Genomic DNA, 19,729 nt, shown 5'->3' with positions numbered 1-19,729 from the left:
TTAAATTTAATCACTTGGATGATCTGGTAGACGTCTCCATTGTAAAGTAAATTTCCATTTGTAAATTTCCCCTTTCAAATTTATAAGTAGTGTATAAGGTCACTGCTTTGAGACTGAAAATACCCTGTTCTCCAAAAGACTCTCACCAATAATTAGACTTCACCTCTAAAAGAAACCTTCCTGTTTCTTCTTTTTAAAAAGAAATTTGAGTATCAGCATGAACTCATGGATTATGTTTTTATTCAGTGTGTTATCATCTCTCCTGTCATTATTCATCCTGATATTCAAATTTTCCCACAATTGGTCAGTGAGGTCCCTTCAGCCTGGCTCCTCTACCCTTTTGCCATGTTGCCGTCACGTTTTGAGCACTTATTTTACTTTACCACACACAATGCTCCAGGCTCACCTTGAAATTTTTGCCCCAGCCCCAGAAACAGCTGTTTCTTCAACTTCATTTTAATGGGAAATGCTATTTGAAACCAGGATCTGAGCCTTACTTAGGTGAACTCGTTGCTTACGAAGTGTCATTGCGTCTGGACTGTTTTAGAGCTAGCAAACATACAAAAAACATAAAACGATACAAATTAACTGATCCCTCTAATGCAGTCACTAAAGCTTTCTCCTTTCTTTCTTCCACGCTGGCTTCTTTCCCACCGCCCACCGCAGGCAACCCCGGCTCTCAGCGACGTGGATGTCTTTGTACTCATTCGCTCAGTCCCACAATCCACATATGAGTTTTGGACGTGTCTCCTTTCCTTGAAGAAAATCGCATTACACATACGCATCTACGTAGGCAAAGGTCCCCCTCTTTGTCCCCCTGGCTGACATTTTGGCTGGTGCACCTGCTCACTTCACCGGAGCAGGAGAGCAAAGCGCGGGCCTGGGATCAGGAGAGCAAAGCGCGGGCCTGGGGTCCGGGGAGCCTCCCGGGCCAGTCCTGCGGCCACGAGGGCGCCTCACCACCAGTCCGGCGCGGGGTCCGCGGGCTCGTAGGGCTGCAGCCACGTGTCACTGTCGTTCTCTTCGGGGACGCGCGTCCGAACCCGCAGCGGGCAGATGGTCAGGGGATCCGGACGTTCGCCGCCGTCGTGGGCCCGGGGCCTGAAGTAGGCACACAGCGCGCCCGAGAAGGTGTCGTGGAAGGTGAAGATGTGGGAGCCGTCGGACACGTTGAAGAAGGACAGCTGTCCCGCCTCGCAGTCCAGGAAGACGCCCAGGCGCCGCGGAGGCACGCGCAGGGGGAGCGCCACGCGGTGCGGGGCCAGGACGAAGTACTCGCAGCCGTTCCACAGCCCCAGCACCCAGTAGCCGGTCGCCGGGCTCAGGCGCACGGGCCCCGCGCGCGGCACCGCGGCCAGGCAGGCGCCCAGGAACCAGCGGCTGCGGCGGCCCACGTGCACCTCCCAGTAGTGGCGGCCCGCGGAGAACCGCTGCAGGCTCAGCGCGCACGTCTGCTCCGAGAACCGCTGCGGGTCGCTCGGCGCCGGGTCTGGGGGCGCCCGGCGGGAAGACACGCTCTTGCCATCCTCGGACACTTCCAGGCTGGGGTGCGCGGAGGCCGCATCCAGAGTCACGTCCACTGCGCAGAGCCGCAGCGTTAGTGCGCGCACGGGACGGTCTGGGCCGGTCCGTCTCTTCCCCGAGACGGACAAACCTCTAGTTTCTCTTGGTGGAATAATCAGTGAAATGAACCCCTTACTCCGACCCTCGCCCCTGCAAACTCCCTCCCCGGGACTGAAGTGACATGTTGTAAGTCCCTCCTGCGTGTTTGATAGTGACAAGGAATCCTGCCCTGGCTTGAACTCCATACCAGAGATAGCAAGGCAGCAGGCTGGTGGGAAGGGAGCCACGTCCCGGGCAAGGGGAAGGACCTACGGGCTGGCTCTAGTTCCTGCTGGTGGCACCACCCCGTGTGACCTTGACATAATCAGGAGAGCACTGAGCGTCATTTTACAGAAGTTTTTGGATTTTTTTTTTTTTTTTTTTTTTTACATACAGTCCTTCAGAAAGTTTTAAAAAGGATTTTAAAAGGACTTTTGAGATCATCTAGTGCAGTGCCCCACATTTCAACACCCCATCCCATCTGACAGATGGGAACCTAGGGGACCCCTTCTGTCAGAGGATCCGGGAGGTTCCTTATAAACTCTGCATTCTCGCCTGCAAATGGCCCCGAGCCAGACGGAAACAAACGTAGTGTAACCCCGAGGAGCGACGTGTGTGGGAGCTCACGTGTGCGTGTGTGTGTGCACGTGCGTGTGCATGGAACCACCCGTGTGTGTGCATACACATGCAGGCATATGTGTCGTGTGGCGTGTTTGCAAGTGTGCGTGTGTGTCTGTGTGTGCCGGCCCCATACTTGGCTCCCAGAAAGCCCCGACCTCTAATCTCAGATCTCCCCACCTCCCTTCTGTTTAAGATCCAGCCAACCCAAAACACAAATCAGTTTCCTGGCTTCAGTTACCTGCGTATTTTTGGGCTGCTCTCCACTCTGAAACCAAACAGAGGAGAAAAAAAGGTCAGAAACCTCAGTCAGTAACTCTGGAACCTCAGCAAAGGCTCCACATGCATGAGGGATGCAGGCAGCGAGAACGACCCCATTCCCACCATGACAACGGGTTTGAATTCAGACTGGTCTTGGGGTTCACCATGGATTTTCCTGAGAAATTTTAGATCGAGTAGAGGCCTGTGTCATTGATACCAGAGCTCCATGCAGGCTGAAATTCTGCTGGAAAAAGCCGGAGAATGGAGCACGTAGGTGAAGAGACTCTGTAGGCAGCCTGGATGCCCTGAGACACGGAAGTGGAGCCTCAGACTCTGACTGGCCAGGCTGTGCCCAGGAGGTCCAGCTGAGCCTGACAGATCCCGAAGATGCCCTCCAGATGTCCTGTGTTTTCGTGACATGCCTCCATTCTTAATGTGAATCAATCTGAGTGGATTTCTGTTATGTTTTATCTCGTTTTGTTTTGCAACAAAGATATCACCGAGTCACAAAAGCAAAAGCAACACAAGACATTCTCAGAGTTCCAGATATTTACAGCAAGGCTTTGTTGCCCCAGTTTTGTGTCAGGATAACTGGTGAAGCTTTAAACACAATAGCTCTTGTGTGGAATATCTCAGTTCTACAAAGATATTGATTTTCCCTAAGTTTATCTGTAAGTTCAAAGCAATCCTATGTTAAACTCCTTTTTGGATTTTTTGTGGAGATTTATGAATTTATCCTAAAGTTTATATTTTAAAAAGGTTCATTCACTTTAAAAAAGGAATTGGAAATGGAGAAGGAAAACTTGTACTTTCAGATACTACAAAAGCCATAGCAGTAAAAACAATGATGTAATAGGTGGCCAATGGACAAACTCATATACAGACAGGAATCCAACGTGCATCAAAGGTGGTTCCCATCAGTGGCAACCCTGGAATGGTGGAGTAAATGGCGTTGGTAAGCCCAGCTCACTATATGGAGAAAAATCACAGGATTCTCACCCAACACCTCATAAAATGGCAAATTTTAGATGGATTAAAGATGCAAATATAAAGATAGTAGAAAGGTTTTTGTAGTTACATGAAGAAAAAGAAATAGAAGAAAGTGTAAGAGAATATCTTTGTGACCTAAGTGTGAGGAAAGTTTTCTTCAATGAAACTTCAAAAACACAAACCATAAGGTAGGTAAAAAGGTGATGGATTACATTTTATCAAAATTAATAATTCCTTTTCAATAAGGGGAACTATGGACACAGCTAATGGCAGATGGCACAACAGAAGAAGGAATTCACAATGTTTACCCACGAGGGATTAATCTCTCTCTCTCTCTCACACATACACACACACACACACACACACACACAGACATATAATATTCCTGTTAATAATAAAAGACAGCAATCCCAAAAGAAAAATGGGTCAATGATACGAACTGGCAGTTTTCAGTAGAGGAAGCTCCCGAACCAACTAGCGTATACGGAGATGCTCAATCTTCTCAGCATTCACAGGTGTGCAAACCTAAAGAACCATGAGCCATCACTTATCCCCATTGACTGGCAAACTTAGAAAGCTGGCTCACGTGAGATGTGGGCACATGGAATGTCCCTGCTTGGCTGGTGGCAGGATGATGACGCTGCCTTCAGCGCATCCCAGTATCCCCTTACCCCATGGGACACACCCACCATGGGCCAGCAATCCCCCTCCTAGTTATAGACCCCAGAGAGATCTCCACACAGGGCCGTAAGGCAATGCGTTTGAGACTATGCATTCGGTGTTGTTGTGGAGTTACAGGCAGCCTGGATACCTTCCCCGGGAGGGTGGCTGGCTAAAATGAAGCACTCTGCAGTAAGGAGGAAAAACAGACTGAATACACACGAGTGGCAGCGATGGATATTAAAGCATGGTGAGCATGAGAAAAGCAAGGAACAGCACAGAACCATAAATGTCACTTACATGAACTAAGATGCATATGCGTAAATCGATATTCACATTTTGCAAGAATATATACAAACTATATACATTAGACTGTCTGCATTAGGGGTGAATAGAGGGAGGTATACAGAGAAGTATTTCCATGTACAGCAACACACTCATGCCCGAACCATGAGTCTGTCTTGGAGGATGGGCACCAGGAGTCAAGGTAACTCTGATATGTAACCAGGATTGGAACTAGTGGTTTGCAGTACACTTAGTCCTCAGGACGGAGTATAACCTCTACCCAGTGATACAGATTAACACATGCTGTGTGAGGCCGCGGAATGCAACCAGAATGAAGCCCAATAGGTTCATCAGGGTGAGTTGGATTGGGGTGCTCAGACATAAATGAGGAAGAGTCAGAGAGAGATGGATTCCACTCACCAGCCTGGCCTTCAGTCCGTCTCCAGTCTGAAGCAACCAAGGAAAAGCAGGAAATTAGCACATCAGGACCCCAAGCTTCCCCGCTCACACATCACATCTTGCACCCACCGTGTCCCCTCCCCTCCCCTCTCTCCCGCCACCCACACCGCCAGCAGGGGTCCTGCCTGGGCACCATACCTGGTTGGGAGATGAGAAGATATATTGGGAACCAGATGCAAAATGATGAATAAAGAGAAATAGTTCTAAGAGGGTTCACTTACCAAGCTCTTTCTGAAGCTTCTCTGCAAGCAGAACACACAAAGAAAACATCAGCCTGCAGATGGGTGGAACCATCTTCCCAAGACAGGCCACTGGGAAGAGCTTCCTCAGTCTTAAGCCATTGCTAATCATAGCTTCATTTTTTTTTTTTTCCCACAGCTTCATCTTTGCCCCTTCATTGCCCTCAAAAAGGAGGCCCACCTGCAGGACTCTTATGCCTCATCCTATCTTAGCTCAAAGGTAGAAATCTGCCCAGGGCCTAGAAGGGGAACCAGATCTTAGAACTGACATGCCTCTTCCCAGGGTTCAGGTTATTCCTTCTGTCTGAAATCACAAGCTTCCTGGGGGCAGAGCTCCTACGTAAGTCCAGGCACTGAGCGCAGCCTATGTGAGCCTCAGGGTCACTTACTGGGTACGTTATTTAAAGGACTGGAAGGACATCACACCCAATTATTTCCCCTGACCAAATACCAAGGACGCCAACATTTTGCTACTAAAAATGCATTCCTTTGATCTGTCCATCCAGTGTCAAGCTCTTTCAAAGGTAAATGCTCCTGGTAGAGGCATTCGTACTATAGTGTTATGACTTACAATTCAGACTATAGTGTTAATGACTTATTAGGGCTATTTTTTTTTTCATTCCCCTTGAAGGACTAGGCAGATGGCAAGACAAGCTTCCCCAACCTTACAGTTTCATTTGAATAACACCCCAACCCCAACACCATGATGGCCTTTTCCTCCATTCCCCCTCCCTTGGGTTCACTCTGTCTTCCTCTCTGCAGAGACACATTCCATGGTTTCACGTCTCTGAGTACCTCTGGGGAGAAAAGTGAATCTGAGAAATTATTCCCATTTTGGTGCACATTAAAGGTGTCACCCTTCCTAGTGCCATTTGCATTAAAAAGAGAAGGATATTTTAGGAAGATGAACCAGAAACAGTAAACGTTTTATGGCGGAATTTTAACTGAATTGTCTAATTTGCAGGGGAGGAGCTGGCAGGGTCTGTCCGGAGGGTCTCAGGCAGCTGGACAGTGGCAGGCAGTCACCTTTTCAGCCCCTTAGCAAGAGAAGAGGTGGAGGCTCACAGGGATGGTCTAGAATTAGACAGTTGCCAGCTGACTCCCTCCAAAGGGAGCCTCTCCTTCCACTGCACAGGCACAGGGGTCCACCCCACTGTCTGACAGGCAGCACTGTGGCCCGGCACCCAGAACTTACCCAGCTCTGCAGTGAGTTTCCCTAGAGAGAGAGAGAGAGATAGGAAAAAAAAAAGAAGAAAGACTTTCAGGTTGGGGAATGAGGCAGACAGAATAGATGGATGAATGCTGAGGCCACACGTCCGATGTGGCACTCCCACCCCCGGTGGTCTGGGGGCCCAGGCTGGGCTGGACAGTGAGGCTCCAGGCAGGGGATGGGGAAGTGCTCACGCTTGGCTCCCCTTCTCCATAGGAGGGTGACCCAGCGCCCTCCCTCCTGCTAGTGTGAAAATAAATGTCGGAGCCTTCCAAATTTACTCTGCCCAGGGGAAGCATTAAGCCCTGGACACTGCCTCACACACCACGGCTGTTTGCTCTGGTGTCTGACCGCTGCTTCCTGACCTTGTGCTGAGGTGTCACCCATCAGCCCGACTCCCTGCGCTTCACGAAAACCTGGACGCAATGACGCTGGCAGCGGAGACCCCGGTCACTGCTCCCTCTGTACGGTGGAATGTTAAGCGAGCTCCGAGGGTGTGATCAACAGCAGCCAATCAACCCTGGCACCGCACACTACCCTCTGCGTGGAAGATGCAACCGTTCAGCACCTCCGCTTTTGTCCCTATGAACAATCTTCCTTTTCCCCACCGAGGGCGCTGATGGCCGCTCCCGGGGGCCGCCCTGACACCTTGCGCTGGAACAAACCCTCGTCATGGGGTCCAGAGCCTTTGATTTACTGCACTGCGGGTCGGCACCTCCGGAGGTGGGTGCAGAGCGCCCGGTCCCCGCTCACCTTCTCTCTTCTGCGCCTCCTTCTTCAGCTTTTCTGAAGGGAAAACGGGAGGGGAGAGGCTGAGTGTGCGCCCCCCGCTCTCTCCAGGCCCCCTTCCCGCGCCGCGTCCTGGGAGGAGGCGTCCTGTGGCCCGGGGTCCAGGACCGGCCGGACGCCCCTCCCCGCCCCACTGCCCCGCGCCGGTACCTTGGCATCGCCGCCGCAGCCGGAGGAAGCCCAGCGCCAGCGCCGCGAGGGCCGCCAGCAGCGCCGCCAGGGCCCCGACCAAAGCGCCCTTCCACGGAGAGGCTCCGGGAGAAAACACGCCTGGAAAACACCCCCCGGGCCATCTCGATTCAGGCGCCACTGAACACCCAGACGCAAGCCTGGCCTGCCCGCTGCGCGCCGGAAAACCGCCCGAGGGACCTTCGGCCGGCAGCCGCGGGTGAAATGCGCGTGGGGCAGCCGCGGGTGAAATGCGCTCCGGAGGTGGGAGCCGAGCGCGCTCTGCGGACGGGCCGGGGCGAGCTGCAGCGTGTGCGGGAGGGAACCGGCGCCCCAGCCCGGCTCGCGGCTTCTGCGGCCACGACCACGCGCTGCCCTCGCTCCGCTCCTTCCCACTCTTGCCCCACGTGGGAGGGTCCCTGGGGCTTGGCAGGCGCTGGACGTCCAGGGGGCTCCCGCTCTGCGCCCGCGCTGTCTAATCCACAGCTCGTCTCCTGCTTGTTTGCAAACATTCGGCTTCTACCTCGGTTCTTACTGCGCTTTTGGAAGCCGTGAGAACGAAACCACGCGCGCGTGGCCTGGCAGCTCCCACCTCCCTCCCGGCTCCCCAGGCAGGACCCGCCCCGGGGCAGCGCCCACAGCACCAGCCGGCGCAGAACACATCGGCCTTTCACAAACGCTGTGGCAGTTTAACAGAGTGACTTTCTGTCTGTGTCGTCTAATTACTGGAAAATGGTGCTTTGATCTCAGATCTTTAAGAAATATTCTTTTTTGTTGCAGTAAAATATACGGAACAACGTTTCCCATCTTAACCGTTTTTAAGTGTACAGTTCAGGGGCGTAAGTGTATTCACCATGTGGTGCAACCATCACCACCGCGCATCTCCAGAAGTTTCTTCATCTTTCAAAACTGAACCTCTGTGCTTATTAAACAATAGTTCCTCTTCACCCCGCAGCCCCTGGCGCCCTCCATACACTCTCTCCACCCCTGTGGACTTGACTTCTCCAGGTAATCCCACATCAGCGGAATCAGACAGCATTGGTTCTTTTGTGTCTGGCTTATAAGTGACATTAATGGGCTTTGGCTTTTAATTTTGCTTTTCTAGCAGTGCATTTTTATTGTATGGTACAAGAACACTGGGTCACAACGGATTGGTCCTCACAACAGATGGTGTGTGAAGCAATCGCCTGGGGTCAAGAGCAAGGGCTCAGGGCCAACTGTCTCTCTGACCTGTGACCCTCCCCCTCGACCCTCTGGCTTCCTCGCTGTTCTGCCAGCAGCCGGCAGGTTTCCCTCTCAGGCCCCTGGCTTTGCCCTTCCCACCACCAGAATGCCTTCCCAAAGTTATCCATGTGAATCATGCCCTCTGTAAAGGGGTCCGTGCATGCAAACATTTACCCATCTAAAAATTTGTATATAAACTTAAGTTTCATAATAAATACAAATAATATAAATTAAGATTTATATTAAAAGCTAAAAAGAAAATATTGGGTTTTTCCTGGTGCAAAAAGAGAGACACTTTCCTCTTCCCCTCTCTTAGTTCATTTTCCTTAGAAAATGTATCAATTCTTTCTTTACAACCCAAGAATGTTTTTTCTAAGGGTGGCGTATTTGAAATGCAAACATAAAAGGGAGAGCACTAAGAATGATGGTTTCCAGAAACCATCATTCTTAGCAAACTATCACAAGAACAGAAAACCAAACACTGCATGTTCTTACTCATAGGTGGGAACTGAACAATGAGATCACTTGGACTCCGGAAGGGGAACATCACACACGGGGCCTATCATGGGGAGGGGGGAGGGGGGAGGGATTGCACTGGGAGTTATACCTGATGTAAATGACGAGTTGATGGGTGCAGCACACCAACATGGCACAAGTATACATATGTAACAAACCTGCACGTTGTGCACATGTACCCTAGAACTTAAAGTATAATAATAATAATAATAAATAAATTAAAAAAAAAAAAGGGAGAGCACTGCCACGGAGATCCCTGTCTCATGGGAGTTTAGCTTAGCTGCATGGCTCCAACTCGTAACTACAGGCTTGCCGTAGACATATCACATGCTTTGTTTTTCCTTTGGTTAAAGACAGTTGGCTCACACAGATGGCCATCCCAGTTCCCAGGAGATTTAGAACCATGTGTGATAAGTGGTTTGCCAAGTCCTCCTACTTGCAGACAAGTTATCATGAGAACATGTATGCATTGGCTTGTATCTGACCGACTATATCAAAGGGTGAGATTTCTTTTCTGTTATAATAAAATAGCTATTGATTTGGACTCTGTGAAAAATGGCCCGTAGATTGGGTTTGTCCTGAAAATGTAAAACAATTAGAACCATGAACTGGAAACCCTTTGGTGGCTGCCTTGTAATAAGACTTTAACCATGACCCTGCCTTCAGCTCGCTGCCTAAACAACCACTTCCCAGACGTCATCTGTAAGAGGGTAGACACACAGCTAGTCCTCTTAAGTATTACCAAATTCCCCTGTTCTGGAGCTTTCCAACTTTGAATTCCAGTAATACGGTACAAGAGAGCTTGCTTCTCCGTAGCTCCATCAACAACACATGGAAGCGCTTTTGAAATTTTGTGTCTGACAGTTAAAAAAATTGCATTTTGATATAGCTTTGATTTGCCTTTCTCTCACTAAGTGTAAGGCCCCACTACTTTCGGCCTGCTTCATTTTTCTCTACAGCGCCTACCACCTTCTTTTTTTTTTTTTTTCTTTAGACAGAGTCTTACTCTGTCGCCCAGATCTCGGCTCACTGCAACCTCTGCCCCTCGGGTTCAAGTGATTTTCCTGCTTCAGCCTCCCAAGTAGCTGGGATTACAGGCGCCTGCCACCACACCCGGCTAATTTTTGTATTTTCAGTAGAGATGGGGTTTCACCATCTTGGCCAGGCTGGTCTTGAACTCCTGACCTCGTGATCCACCCGCCTTGGCCTCCCAAAGTGCTGGGATTACAGGTGTGAGCCACTGTGCCCGGCTGCACCTTCTAACGTGATGTGACAGGATGCACTTCTTTTGCTTATTGTCTGTATCTCCCACTGGCATGGGGACCTGAGGGTAGGGACTGGGGTCACATTGCGGAAACTCAATAAATACTGTTTGGGGGATAGCATGACGAATCTATTGGCTCCCATGATGGCCTCTGATGAGTAGAGTTTTGGGTTTTAGTGTATGGCCTTAGGCACAGAAAGGTGGGCTCTCTGGGGCCTCCCTCACCGACTGTTTGGGGTCTCAGCAGTGTTCTTAGTGTGTTCCTAATATCCAAGTTACTGACTTTTCAGGTGTCAAGGCCAACACACCTATACGCAGACAGACACACCCCATACGCAATACCACTGTGTCTTTATAGATTGCCTTTGGGCCAATGTGTATGGAGACGTGAGGACTAGGAAGACAGGTGTGAGCTGACAACCACTGACCTGCTATCTGGACCACGAACTCTTTCTTCTGGTTCAAGAGGAGATTCTGGATGGAGAGGGACACATTGCTGAAGGCTCCCTCTCGGACAACCACGGATGTTTCCAGACTGAACAGGCCCTGGGCATCCCAGACGATGGCTTCAAACTCTGGAGGCAGGCACTGTCCCTGGTGGTCTCTCCACTGAGCCTTAGGCTTGGGGTACCAGCCACTGGATCTCAGCCTCAGCTGAATGCCTCCTTCCTTGAAGCCCTCCAGGGAGAGGTGAGGGTCTGAGCCCAGCCCTGGCGGAGGCAGGAGGAGTGGGAAAGATCAGGGTCCTTCCGAGAAATCACGCATAAAGTTCATGCCACTGTTCACCATTTGTAGTCACCATAAAGCATCATGAAGTGTGGCTGCTATTAAGACAGGTGTGGGCTTGCAGCTCCCCACCCATGGACTGGAAATGACAGTCTAAATTAGTGGTAGCATGTGGGGACAGTGATACCCCTGAGGGACATTTGGAAATGCTGGAAATGACTCTAAATCAGTGGTAGCATGTGGGGACAATAATACCCCTGAGGGACATTTGGAAATGTGAAGGGGGTCATTGGGTGGGGAAGGGCTCCTGGTAATTAATCATATTAGGCAAGGGACAGTTTCCTAGAATGAAGAACAGCACCACCCTAAATTCTAATACATTCGAGTTGTGACTCTTCTCTTTTTCTTGAATCCCTCCAGAGCTCCAGCTCCACTGCGTCATACACGCTTCTTTATCTCTCCATCCTTGTGGAACTAGCATTGTATTTTGAGTATGCAAAACATTAATGTGGTTTAAATGCCAATGCTGTATAGAAATGTATACCAGGAAAAAAACTCCATCCTTTCCAGGTCATCACACCTCACCCTAGGTAACCAATTTCATTAATTTCTTGTTTATCCTTCCTATGTTCCTTTTGGCAATGTTTCTCCTTCTTTCTTACACATGCAAGTATGTATTATTGAACCTTGCATTTTAATTTTCTCTCTTAACAATACTAGAAATCACTCTGCATCCATTCAGAGACCACCTCATCATTGTTTCAGATGCATAATACATAATATAGATTACTCCATTGGGTGGATAGAGCATATTCAGCTTTTATGCTTGGACATTTAGGTGGTTTCCACTATTTTGCAATTGTTTTTAAAAAGCTTCACAAAGATTAAACTCATACATATGTTTTTTTCATATTGGAGGTGTCGGAGGTGGCGTAAGTTCCTGGAGGTGGGATTGCTGTGTCAGAGGGTAGACACACAGCTAGTCCTCTGAAGTATTACCAAATTCCCCTGTCCTGGAGCTTTCCAACTTTGAATTCCACTAACATGGTACAAGAGAGCTTGCTTCTCCATAGCTCCATCAACAGCACGTGGAAGAGCTTTTGAAATTTTGCTAGTCTGACAGTTAAAAATAAATTGCATTTTGACGTAGCTTTGATTTGCCTTTCTCTCCCTATGAGTAACTTTGTTACTCATAATATATTATATATAACATATAACATTTTTATATTTTATATATTTATAAATTTTATAATTTACAAATATTATATAATATAATATATTATATATAAATAAATATATGATATATTATATATAAATATATATGATATATAACATATATCTCATATATATATATTTTTTGAGACAGAGTTGTCGCCCAGGCTGGAGTGCAGTGGCAGGTGAAGCTCACTGCAGCCAGATCCCTCCACCTCGCCCCCCTGAGTAGCTGGGACTACAGGCATGCACCACCACACCTGGCTAAGAGATGGGGTCTCCCTTTGTTGCCCGGGCTAGTCTCGAACTCTGGGGCTTGAGTGACCTGCTTGCCTCGGTCTCCCAAAGTGCTGGGATTAAGCCTGAGCTTAAGGCTTGAGCCACTGTGCCCAGCCTTTTCATATGTTTAAGGGCTGTTTGTGTATGTTTTGGTGAACTGTTGTTTTGTTTGTTCATTTGAGAATGGACCTATCAATCAGCTTTTATGTTTTTTAAAAATTACCAACATTCTTCCATTCTCTGTGACTCTACCTCTACTCGGGCAAAGCACTTGTATCTCCCTCTCCCCTGCAGGGCCTTAGGTCAGTCCACGCACCTGCTACCTCCAGTTCCCAGAGAGCTTCGCCAGAGAAGTTGTTAGAGAGGAAGCGGCAGCCATATGTGCCCTCGTCGGAGGGGACGATGCTGTGAAGCTGCAGGATCACACTGCCGTAGGCGATGTAGTCCTTGACCAACTTGGTCCTGTTCCGGAACGCCTCCATCTGCCTGCCAGGGAGCTCCTGCTGCTCCTGGTACAGGTGCACCACGTCTGAGGTGTGGTTCCGGAACCAGCGGATCTCCATGTGCTGGGCATCCAGCTGTGGCCATAGGTGGCACGAGAACTCCACCTCCTCCCCGACGAGGGCCAGGACGGGATACTCAGGGCCTAGCACCTTGACCTCTAGGATGACAAGTCAGAACAGGCAAAAGCAACCCTCATCCAATTAAAAAAAAGTTATCACACCCCTTTATAACTGAGGAATCTACAGCAAGCCATGCAAACAAGAAAGGTAAGATCCTCTGCAGGACAACTGGCCCGGATCCTTGAACAAGTAATTTTTACGAAAAAACGTGAGTGCACAATTAAACACACAGGTGACATCACAACCAGATTTGTGGTGCTCAGCTGGTAACTGGTTTCATCCAACCAGGTACAAATGTTATTTTGGGGACAATTATGTAAATATGACCAAAGCATGAAGTGAAATGGAATCTTTGATCAAAAAAGCAAGTTTCAAAATAATCTGTACAACATTATCTTAAGTAAAAAACATATATATTTGCATAAATGTGCAGAGAAAAATATCTGAAAGGAGACACCAAATTGCTGATGGTGGTAATTTCTGCATGATGAGAATATATATTTTCTTATTTTTGCTTGTCTGATTTTCCGAGTTTAAAAAATAATTCACATGTACAGGTTCTACAAAGGGTATCAAAAATCATCTACAAGGGTTCCCTGCTCCACAGGTTTTCTTATCAAAAGGCCAACCAAATCCTTCCGTTGAGACTTATTTGTTGGGCTCTTTCATTTGATCACCCTCCTCTTTGAAGGCTTCTTCATGGGGCCTCTCTGCTCCCTTTGGTCTGGTCTGTTGTCTGCAGTTCCCATGAGAGTCGCTGCTCCTGCGCTGGTCTTCCGCATGCACTGCCGCCCCACAGGCACTCACTCTTCTCTCTGGCCTCTGTACCTCTCTTCTCCTTTCTTTCCAAGTTCAGCTGAAAGCATCCCGAAGCTCTCCTGTCATGGAACCCCTGTCCCGCACTTGGCCCACAGGAAATGGAGGGACCTTCCTTTGTTCACACTATTTGATGCCCCTCATTGGCGGCTGGGTGAATATCCAATACCCTTCCAACACGGTTCCCTCTCCAGGTTCTCTCCGGATGTCCCTCCACACACTGATGTCTGGTGGTTTCCCTGGGCACACCCTGCCTCAGCTTATCCCCTACCTGTCATCTTCCTGGAGAATGTGCATCCTGCAAGCCTCTGCTCAAACTATATTCCCTTTCTATGGCTCTCCTCAGCTTTCCAGGAACAAATCATTACTCTTAGCTGTGCTCCCAAAGTCTCTCTCTCTCTCCCTCTCTCTCTCTCTCTTTCTCTCAGCCATGGTCACATAAATGGACAGCCATTTATGCCACATCCACACCCCTCCCTTGACTACAGACCGCTGAAGACCTGGGCTATGCCGCGGTCACCCCAGTATTCCTGGTTTCCAGCCCAGGAAATTAGGAAATCACCTTTGAATTATTAGTTTACACCCTCTGTTGGCTACATCTTTCATGAGAGAAGCTTTGCAAGGGGTAAAGTTAAAAACGTGTATCAATGGGTTCAGCACAAACACAGGCCAATGAGTTTCCTGGCACCCTCTTGCTTGGCTCCCTGCTATGCCTGTGGATTTCGGAGTGCTGGGAAGTGTGCAAGAGGTGGTGGGAGCTGGAGAGATAGTGGAGGAACACTGCAGGCTGGATAATGCCCAGGGGTAGTGTTTCTTTAACAACCAGGATTGAAGTCCTTTTTGTATTTTAGCATCTGGCACGCCCTCGTACTGTTCTAAGATCTTATCCCTGGGGAGCACCTGGCAGGAGGGGTGGCGTTCATGTCCTGGCTGGCTGGGCTACAGATCAGACACAATACCTGAGTTCGGCTCCCCAGGCTGAAGGAGGAGGAGGTGCATGAGGAAGACTAGACTTCTGGTCAGAGATACTGGCTTCAAGGAGTCCAGGGAGACTGGGAAATCCACCATCTCTTTTCAGCAGTGGGGCCCACCTGGAGAGGGACAAAGGGATGCTGGAGCGACGTGCAGAGGTGGGGGGAGCTGGAACTCACTCCATCAGACCTGAAGTCAGTTGTGACCTCAGTTATTTTTGTCTTGCTCTCAAATTCCTGACAAGCCTCAGAGCTTGACTTCTTTAGCTGGATGTGAGAGCTGCTTCTAATTTTTCCAGGGGACACTGTTAATGGCATCCCTGGCCTTGCTCAGGTTCACAGAGCTGCAAGGGGACAAGGCTGAAGGGTCCCAGAGGAAGCAGCTTCTGTGCTGCTTATTGTTTAGAGCCAGGAATAGAGTCACACAATGTGTGGGGGCTCAGTGCCCCCCCACTTTTCTGGGCTTAGCGACTTTGCTCGAACAAAGGGCAGTCTCTGAAGATCTCAGATGCATTTTCATTATCCCTGCCTCACCGCCACCAACCCAACCTTCGTCCCACTTCCCTTTGGTCTGGAACATTGGGTCCACAAAACACAGGAACAAACACAGAGTTCTGCTTTCTCAGAAGTGGAGTGCATGCGGGTGGCTGCCTGCCAGCCCCAACGACGTCCTGGGACACTTTCCTCCAGGCCTGGGACCTTGAGTTGTGCCTTCAGGAGGCCAGCTGGTAACTGTCTCTGTCGAGAGCATCTTCGGGGCCACAGTGATGGAGTCATCCCATCTAGCCACTCCTTCCTCATCTGTGACCCAGGAGGCCCAGACCCAGCCCAGACAAGGGCTGCCCCCTCACTCTTGATGCTCTGCTCCCTTGGGCGCCACTAATGACTCAAGGCCAGAGTGTGTTGCAGCCAGTGAGTCTGGAGACACACAAAACTCTCCACATTTCTCTTGCATTTAGTTGTGCAAGATTTTAGGCAGATTTTTAATTGGCTGGACCTAAATCTCTGCCTGAACCATGGAAGAGACCCGTGCCCACTCCCACGGGTTGCTGGGAGCTCTTGAAATCAAAGTCAGCACCCCCCTTCCCCTCTGCCTTGCAAACGTCCACACTGTCTTCATCCTGGGACTGCACCCCTTGTCTTTCACGGCATCACAGTGCCCTTGTTGGGGAAGGCCGCGGTGGGCTCCTCTGTCCAGCCCTCTCTGTCTCCCCGTCTGCCCCCATGGCTTGGCTTTTCTTCTGAGACCTTGGCATGGCAGGTGTTTCTGATGTCCTGTGGCTGCAAGACACGGGCCACGCTGTCAGCAACGCCACCAGCAGGTGTGAAGGAAGGACTCTCAAAGCTGCTGGCCGTGCAGTGGCCGAAGGATCAGAGGGGTGTGCAGGGTGAGTTAATGAGGTGGTAGAGGCTTCCCAGGGACCCTTAGGCTGGGAGGGACCCGGGTAGGCAGGAATACAAGGGAAGAGGGGTGGCCCGTGAGGCTCATGGGCTGATGGCCCTGTCTCCTAGAGCTGAAATTGAGGGGACAAACAGAGGACAGGTTGGGACAGCTCCAGGTGTGTTTCAAGAAGGTCTCAAGGACAGGAGGTGGGGTCCCCTGAAGCAGGGCCGTGTTGACAGCTCTCAGTTATTGGAATCCGATTCACACAATGACATGGGAGAGGCCTTGGGCAGGGTCCAGGCTCTGGCTGGACAGTCCGGACTCTCACCCTCTGCGGCCACTGGTGCGAGCCTCTCTGTGACAGGTGGGGAAGCTGCAAGGAAGGGTTCTAGCAAAGGGGTCTACACTGGTTGTGCACCTTCTCACCCTCTCTTCTGTTCCCTTCTCTTTTCCTTTATGCTTCAGTCTTTTCTTCTGGATTCTAGACACAGGTTAGAGCCCCATGACAGCAAAGCCAGGAGGGGCACGTCAGTGTCCAGCTAGTGCCTTCCAAAACCAAGCGGGGCTCAGCGTTTGTGCATCCATCTGGGTGGGCTGGGTTCTGGGGAATTAGTCGAGGTTGTGTTAGGTTGTGACACAGGCCCCCTCATAAGGTGGTAATGGGGCGCGAGACAGGTCCCACAGCTGGCCTCCTCGCAGAAGGAACACTTGTTCCAATGGCCTGGGCTGGAGGCAGGCTGCCACCTCCCGGGGACAGGGGATTGGGGCAGGATGTTCCAGAACCGTGGAAGTGCTAGAGGGACCTTCGTTCTCTGTTGTGAGACACCCGTGTGATTTCCATCATGGATGCCTCAGAGGAGGAGGATTGTAGACACACACACACACACACACACACACACACACGTGCTCATAGTAATAAAAATGAACATGCACTGGGTACTTCCTATCTATCAGGCACTTATCTATACCTCAAGTATTATTAGTATTTTTATTATTATTATTACTAATAGGTCCAAATTATAGCTGAGGAAACGGAGGCCCGGGAGCTGAGTGACTTGCTCTGGCCCACAGTGGGTGAGAGGTGGAGGGGGTTCCACCTCCACTGTCCGGTTCCAGAGCCTCGCTCTGCGCTTCTCGAATTCAGATTCCTCACTAGCTGTGTCGTGTGTCTGGGTACACCCTTCAGTCACTCCTGTTACCCAAAACCATGACGTCTGAGGAACCAGCTGGCCACAGACCAAACACCCTAACCTGCCATCACACAGAGGCACTGAAGAAGCGACCGACTCCCAGGGTGCCAGCCACAAAACCAGCCAACCAACCAACCAACTAATGAATAAAAACTTTAAAATCCCACTGCCAGATAAAACAACTTAAAACTGAGGTCTCCCTAAGACTTTGTCAAGAGCATCTTCTCAGCCAGGAGGGACATGTGCCTGGCCCCTTGGCTCCCAACACTCAAGGGTATCATCTTGAAAGCCTTTAGTCAGAGACAGATGGTCTGGCAAGTTCCTGAAGGAAAAAATCAGCGGCTACTGAACAGCACCCTCCTCCCCGTTTGCTGCCGCGAGTCCGCCCTTTCTGACCTCACTCTCCAGTTAAGGATCGAGGGTGCTCAATCCGTACTTGAAGTTCAAGTCCCCTCCTTGAAGGAAACACTTTCCACTCTCTGCTATTTTGATTACAGTGTAAATTGATTTCAGGTTCTGTTCCTGGTGAGGCGGTTTTGCCTGGGGAAGGAGTAAGCGACTGGAAGCATCGGATATTTGGGGAAGATTGAAACCCGGTGTGCGCGAGGACCGCCGAGGGATCCTCCAGCTGCAGCTGAGCTCTGGTGGCGCGCACCTGCTCCTCGTCCTCCCAGGAGCCTCGGGCCGCTCCCTCCGGAAGGCACAGGGAGAAATAAGTGTCCTGGGAAATGTCACCGCCTGCACCCAGCAAAAGCCCATTTCTTTCTTCTCCTTCTCTTTTTATTTTTTTCTTCTTGCTCTCTCACTGCCCCCAGCCCACCCCATTCCTGTTCTCTCCTCCTGCACCTGCAATTCCTAAACAACCCTGACGTTATTTTGATTTCCGGTCCCTCAGTCTTGAATCTGTCTTTAAAGATGAGTACTTTTTGCTTTGCTACTGTTATTTTTTTAGATAATTTATTGTTAAATGAAGAATTTTAAAGCAAAATGCAGTGGGACAGATGTCAAAGGCAAGTTGAAAACATAATTTCTGTCGAATACTATTCCGGATTTCCTAAGATTAGGCACAAGAAAAGCATCGAATGAAAGGTACTTACTCAAGCTAAGTCTTTTTAAAAGGTCTGTATTTGAAAGGAAAGCAACTTTTCACTAAAAATATAAATCATTCTTATTACATGAAAACCGTAATTTAAGGGACTGAGAAAAAAGCTTTTTGATTCACAAATAAACAGCCTCTCCCTAATACACTTAGGAATGTTTGTTTTTAATCAGTGACTCTTAAAAATCACTGCTTCCACCTGAAAAACTCACGCGAATCACTAAGGATTGACGTCCTCCGATCCACCCTGAAGTGTCCCATTTTTCTCTACACGTCCTTTTCTGCAACTTTCAGCAAAGCAAGACTGGAGAAAAAGAGCATTAGAAGGAACCTCAGCTGATTCCCTAGTGAATAACTTAACAAAATAGAACCTGCTTTTCCGTTTGCATTACACATTCACAGTCTCTCACTCTTACTTACTATAGTGGAGTATTTCAGATTCTGTCCACACATACAAGTATTTGCCTGAACTTAACACTGTCTTCCTGACATAAAGGTAAATCTCCCAAGGACATCTCCGAACCTGGCAGTGTCCAAAGGCCACGTCCTCCCACAGGACTGCCTCGCCTGCCGTGCTGCTGTTGGTGTTGCCCTGAGCGGTCCCAGGGTCTCCATGGGGCGGAGCAAAACCTTGGGGATTTCCCTAACATAATTTTAAGACTACGTTTAACACTGACATGACCACATTAGGAAACCCGGCAGGAAAATCCACTTTTATTAATAAATGTCATGTCACTTGCTCTCCCAAACACAGGAGGCATGTTTTGCCCTGCATGTGTGTGAGGAGACTATGGGGTCCCAGAGCGGAAAACTTCTCTAGTAATAAAGTATAGAAATTATCCCTGAAAGTGTAGTCTTTGCTTTGCTACTTCTGTAAGCTGTGGAACTGGGGAATTTTGCCTGTCTCCTATCCTCCACCACCCCAGCTGCAAGTCCCCGGGTGTCAGTGGGGCCTTGGCCCTCTCCCACTGGCCTCCCTGGCACCCCTGCAATGCCCTTGCCCCTGGTAGACCCCAGGTAGTGCCCACTGTCTGCACTGGTTCGATTTCAACAGGTCCACAGGAGGATTTCCACCCTCTTAGTCTCTACGGAAGATAGACTGCCCCAAGAAGGGAACTGCCATGAGGCTTGCAATCCTTTTCAT

At 49.6% G+C, this 19,729-nt stretch overlaps 1 protein-coding gene across 2 annotated transcripts; it reads right to left on the bottom strand.

Moving 5' to 3' along the window:
- Positions 1 to 852: 852 nt before the first annotated feature.
- LOC103247298 (butyrophilin-like protein 9) lies at positions 853 to 18,896 on the bottom strand. Of its 2 annotated transcripts, none has more exons than XM_073014343.1 (10): positions 14,901 to 15,032; positions 12,819 to 13,163; positions 10,714 to 10,995; positions 7,264 to 7,383; positions 7,078 to 7,110; positions 6,310 to 6,330; positions 5,097 to 5,117; positions 4,837 to 4,863; positions 2,462 to 2,488; positions 853 to 1,579 (listed from the first exon to the last, which is right to left on the bottom strand). In XM_073014343.1, exons 1-10 carry the CDS (start codon positions 15,007 to 15,009, stop codon positions 957 to 959), a joined length of 1,608 nt encoding a protein of 535 aa, XP_072870444.1. In that variant the 5' UTR covers positions 15,010 to 15,032; the 3' UTR covers positions 853 to 956. The 2 variants fall into 2 exon arrangements, with proteins under 2 accessions (XP_072870444.1, XP_072870445.1); XM_073014344.1 differs by lacking the exons at positions 853 to 1,579; positions 2,462 to 2,488 and adding exons at positions 4,006 to 4,318; positions 18,798 to 18,896.
- Positions 18,897 to 19,729: the final 833 nt, after the last annotated feature.

This window comes from Chlorocebus sabaeus, unplaced genomic scaffold (genome assembly GCF_047675955.1).
Source record: "Chlorocebus sabaeus isolate Y175 unplaced genomic scaffold, mChlSab1.0.hap1 unalloc_scaffold_95, whole genome shotgun sequence".
NCBI lineage: Eukaryota > Metazoa > Chordata > Mammalia > Primates > Cercopithecidae > Chlorocebus > Chlorocebus sabaeus.
The sequence above is the reverse complement of the archived record's forward strand: the minus strand, read 5'-3'. Positions and strand labels throughout refer to the sequence as shown.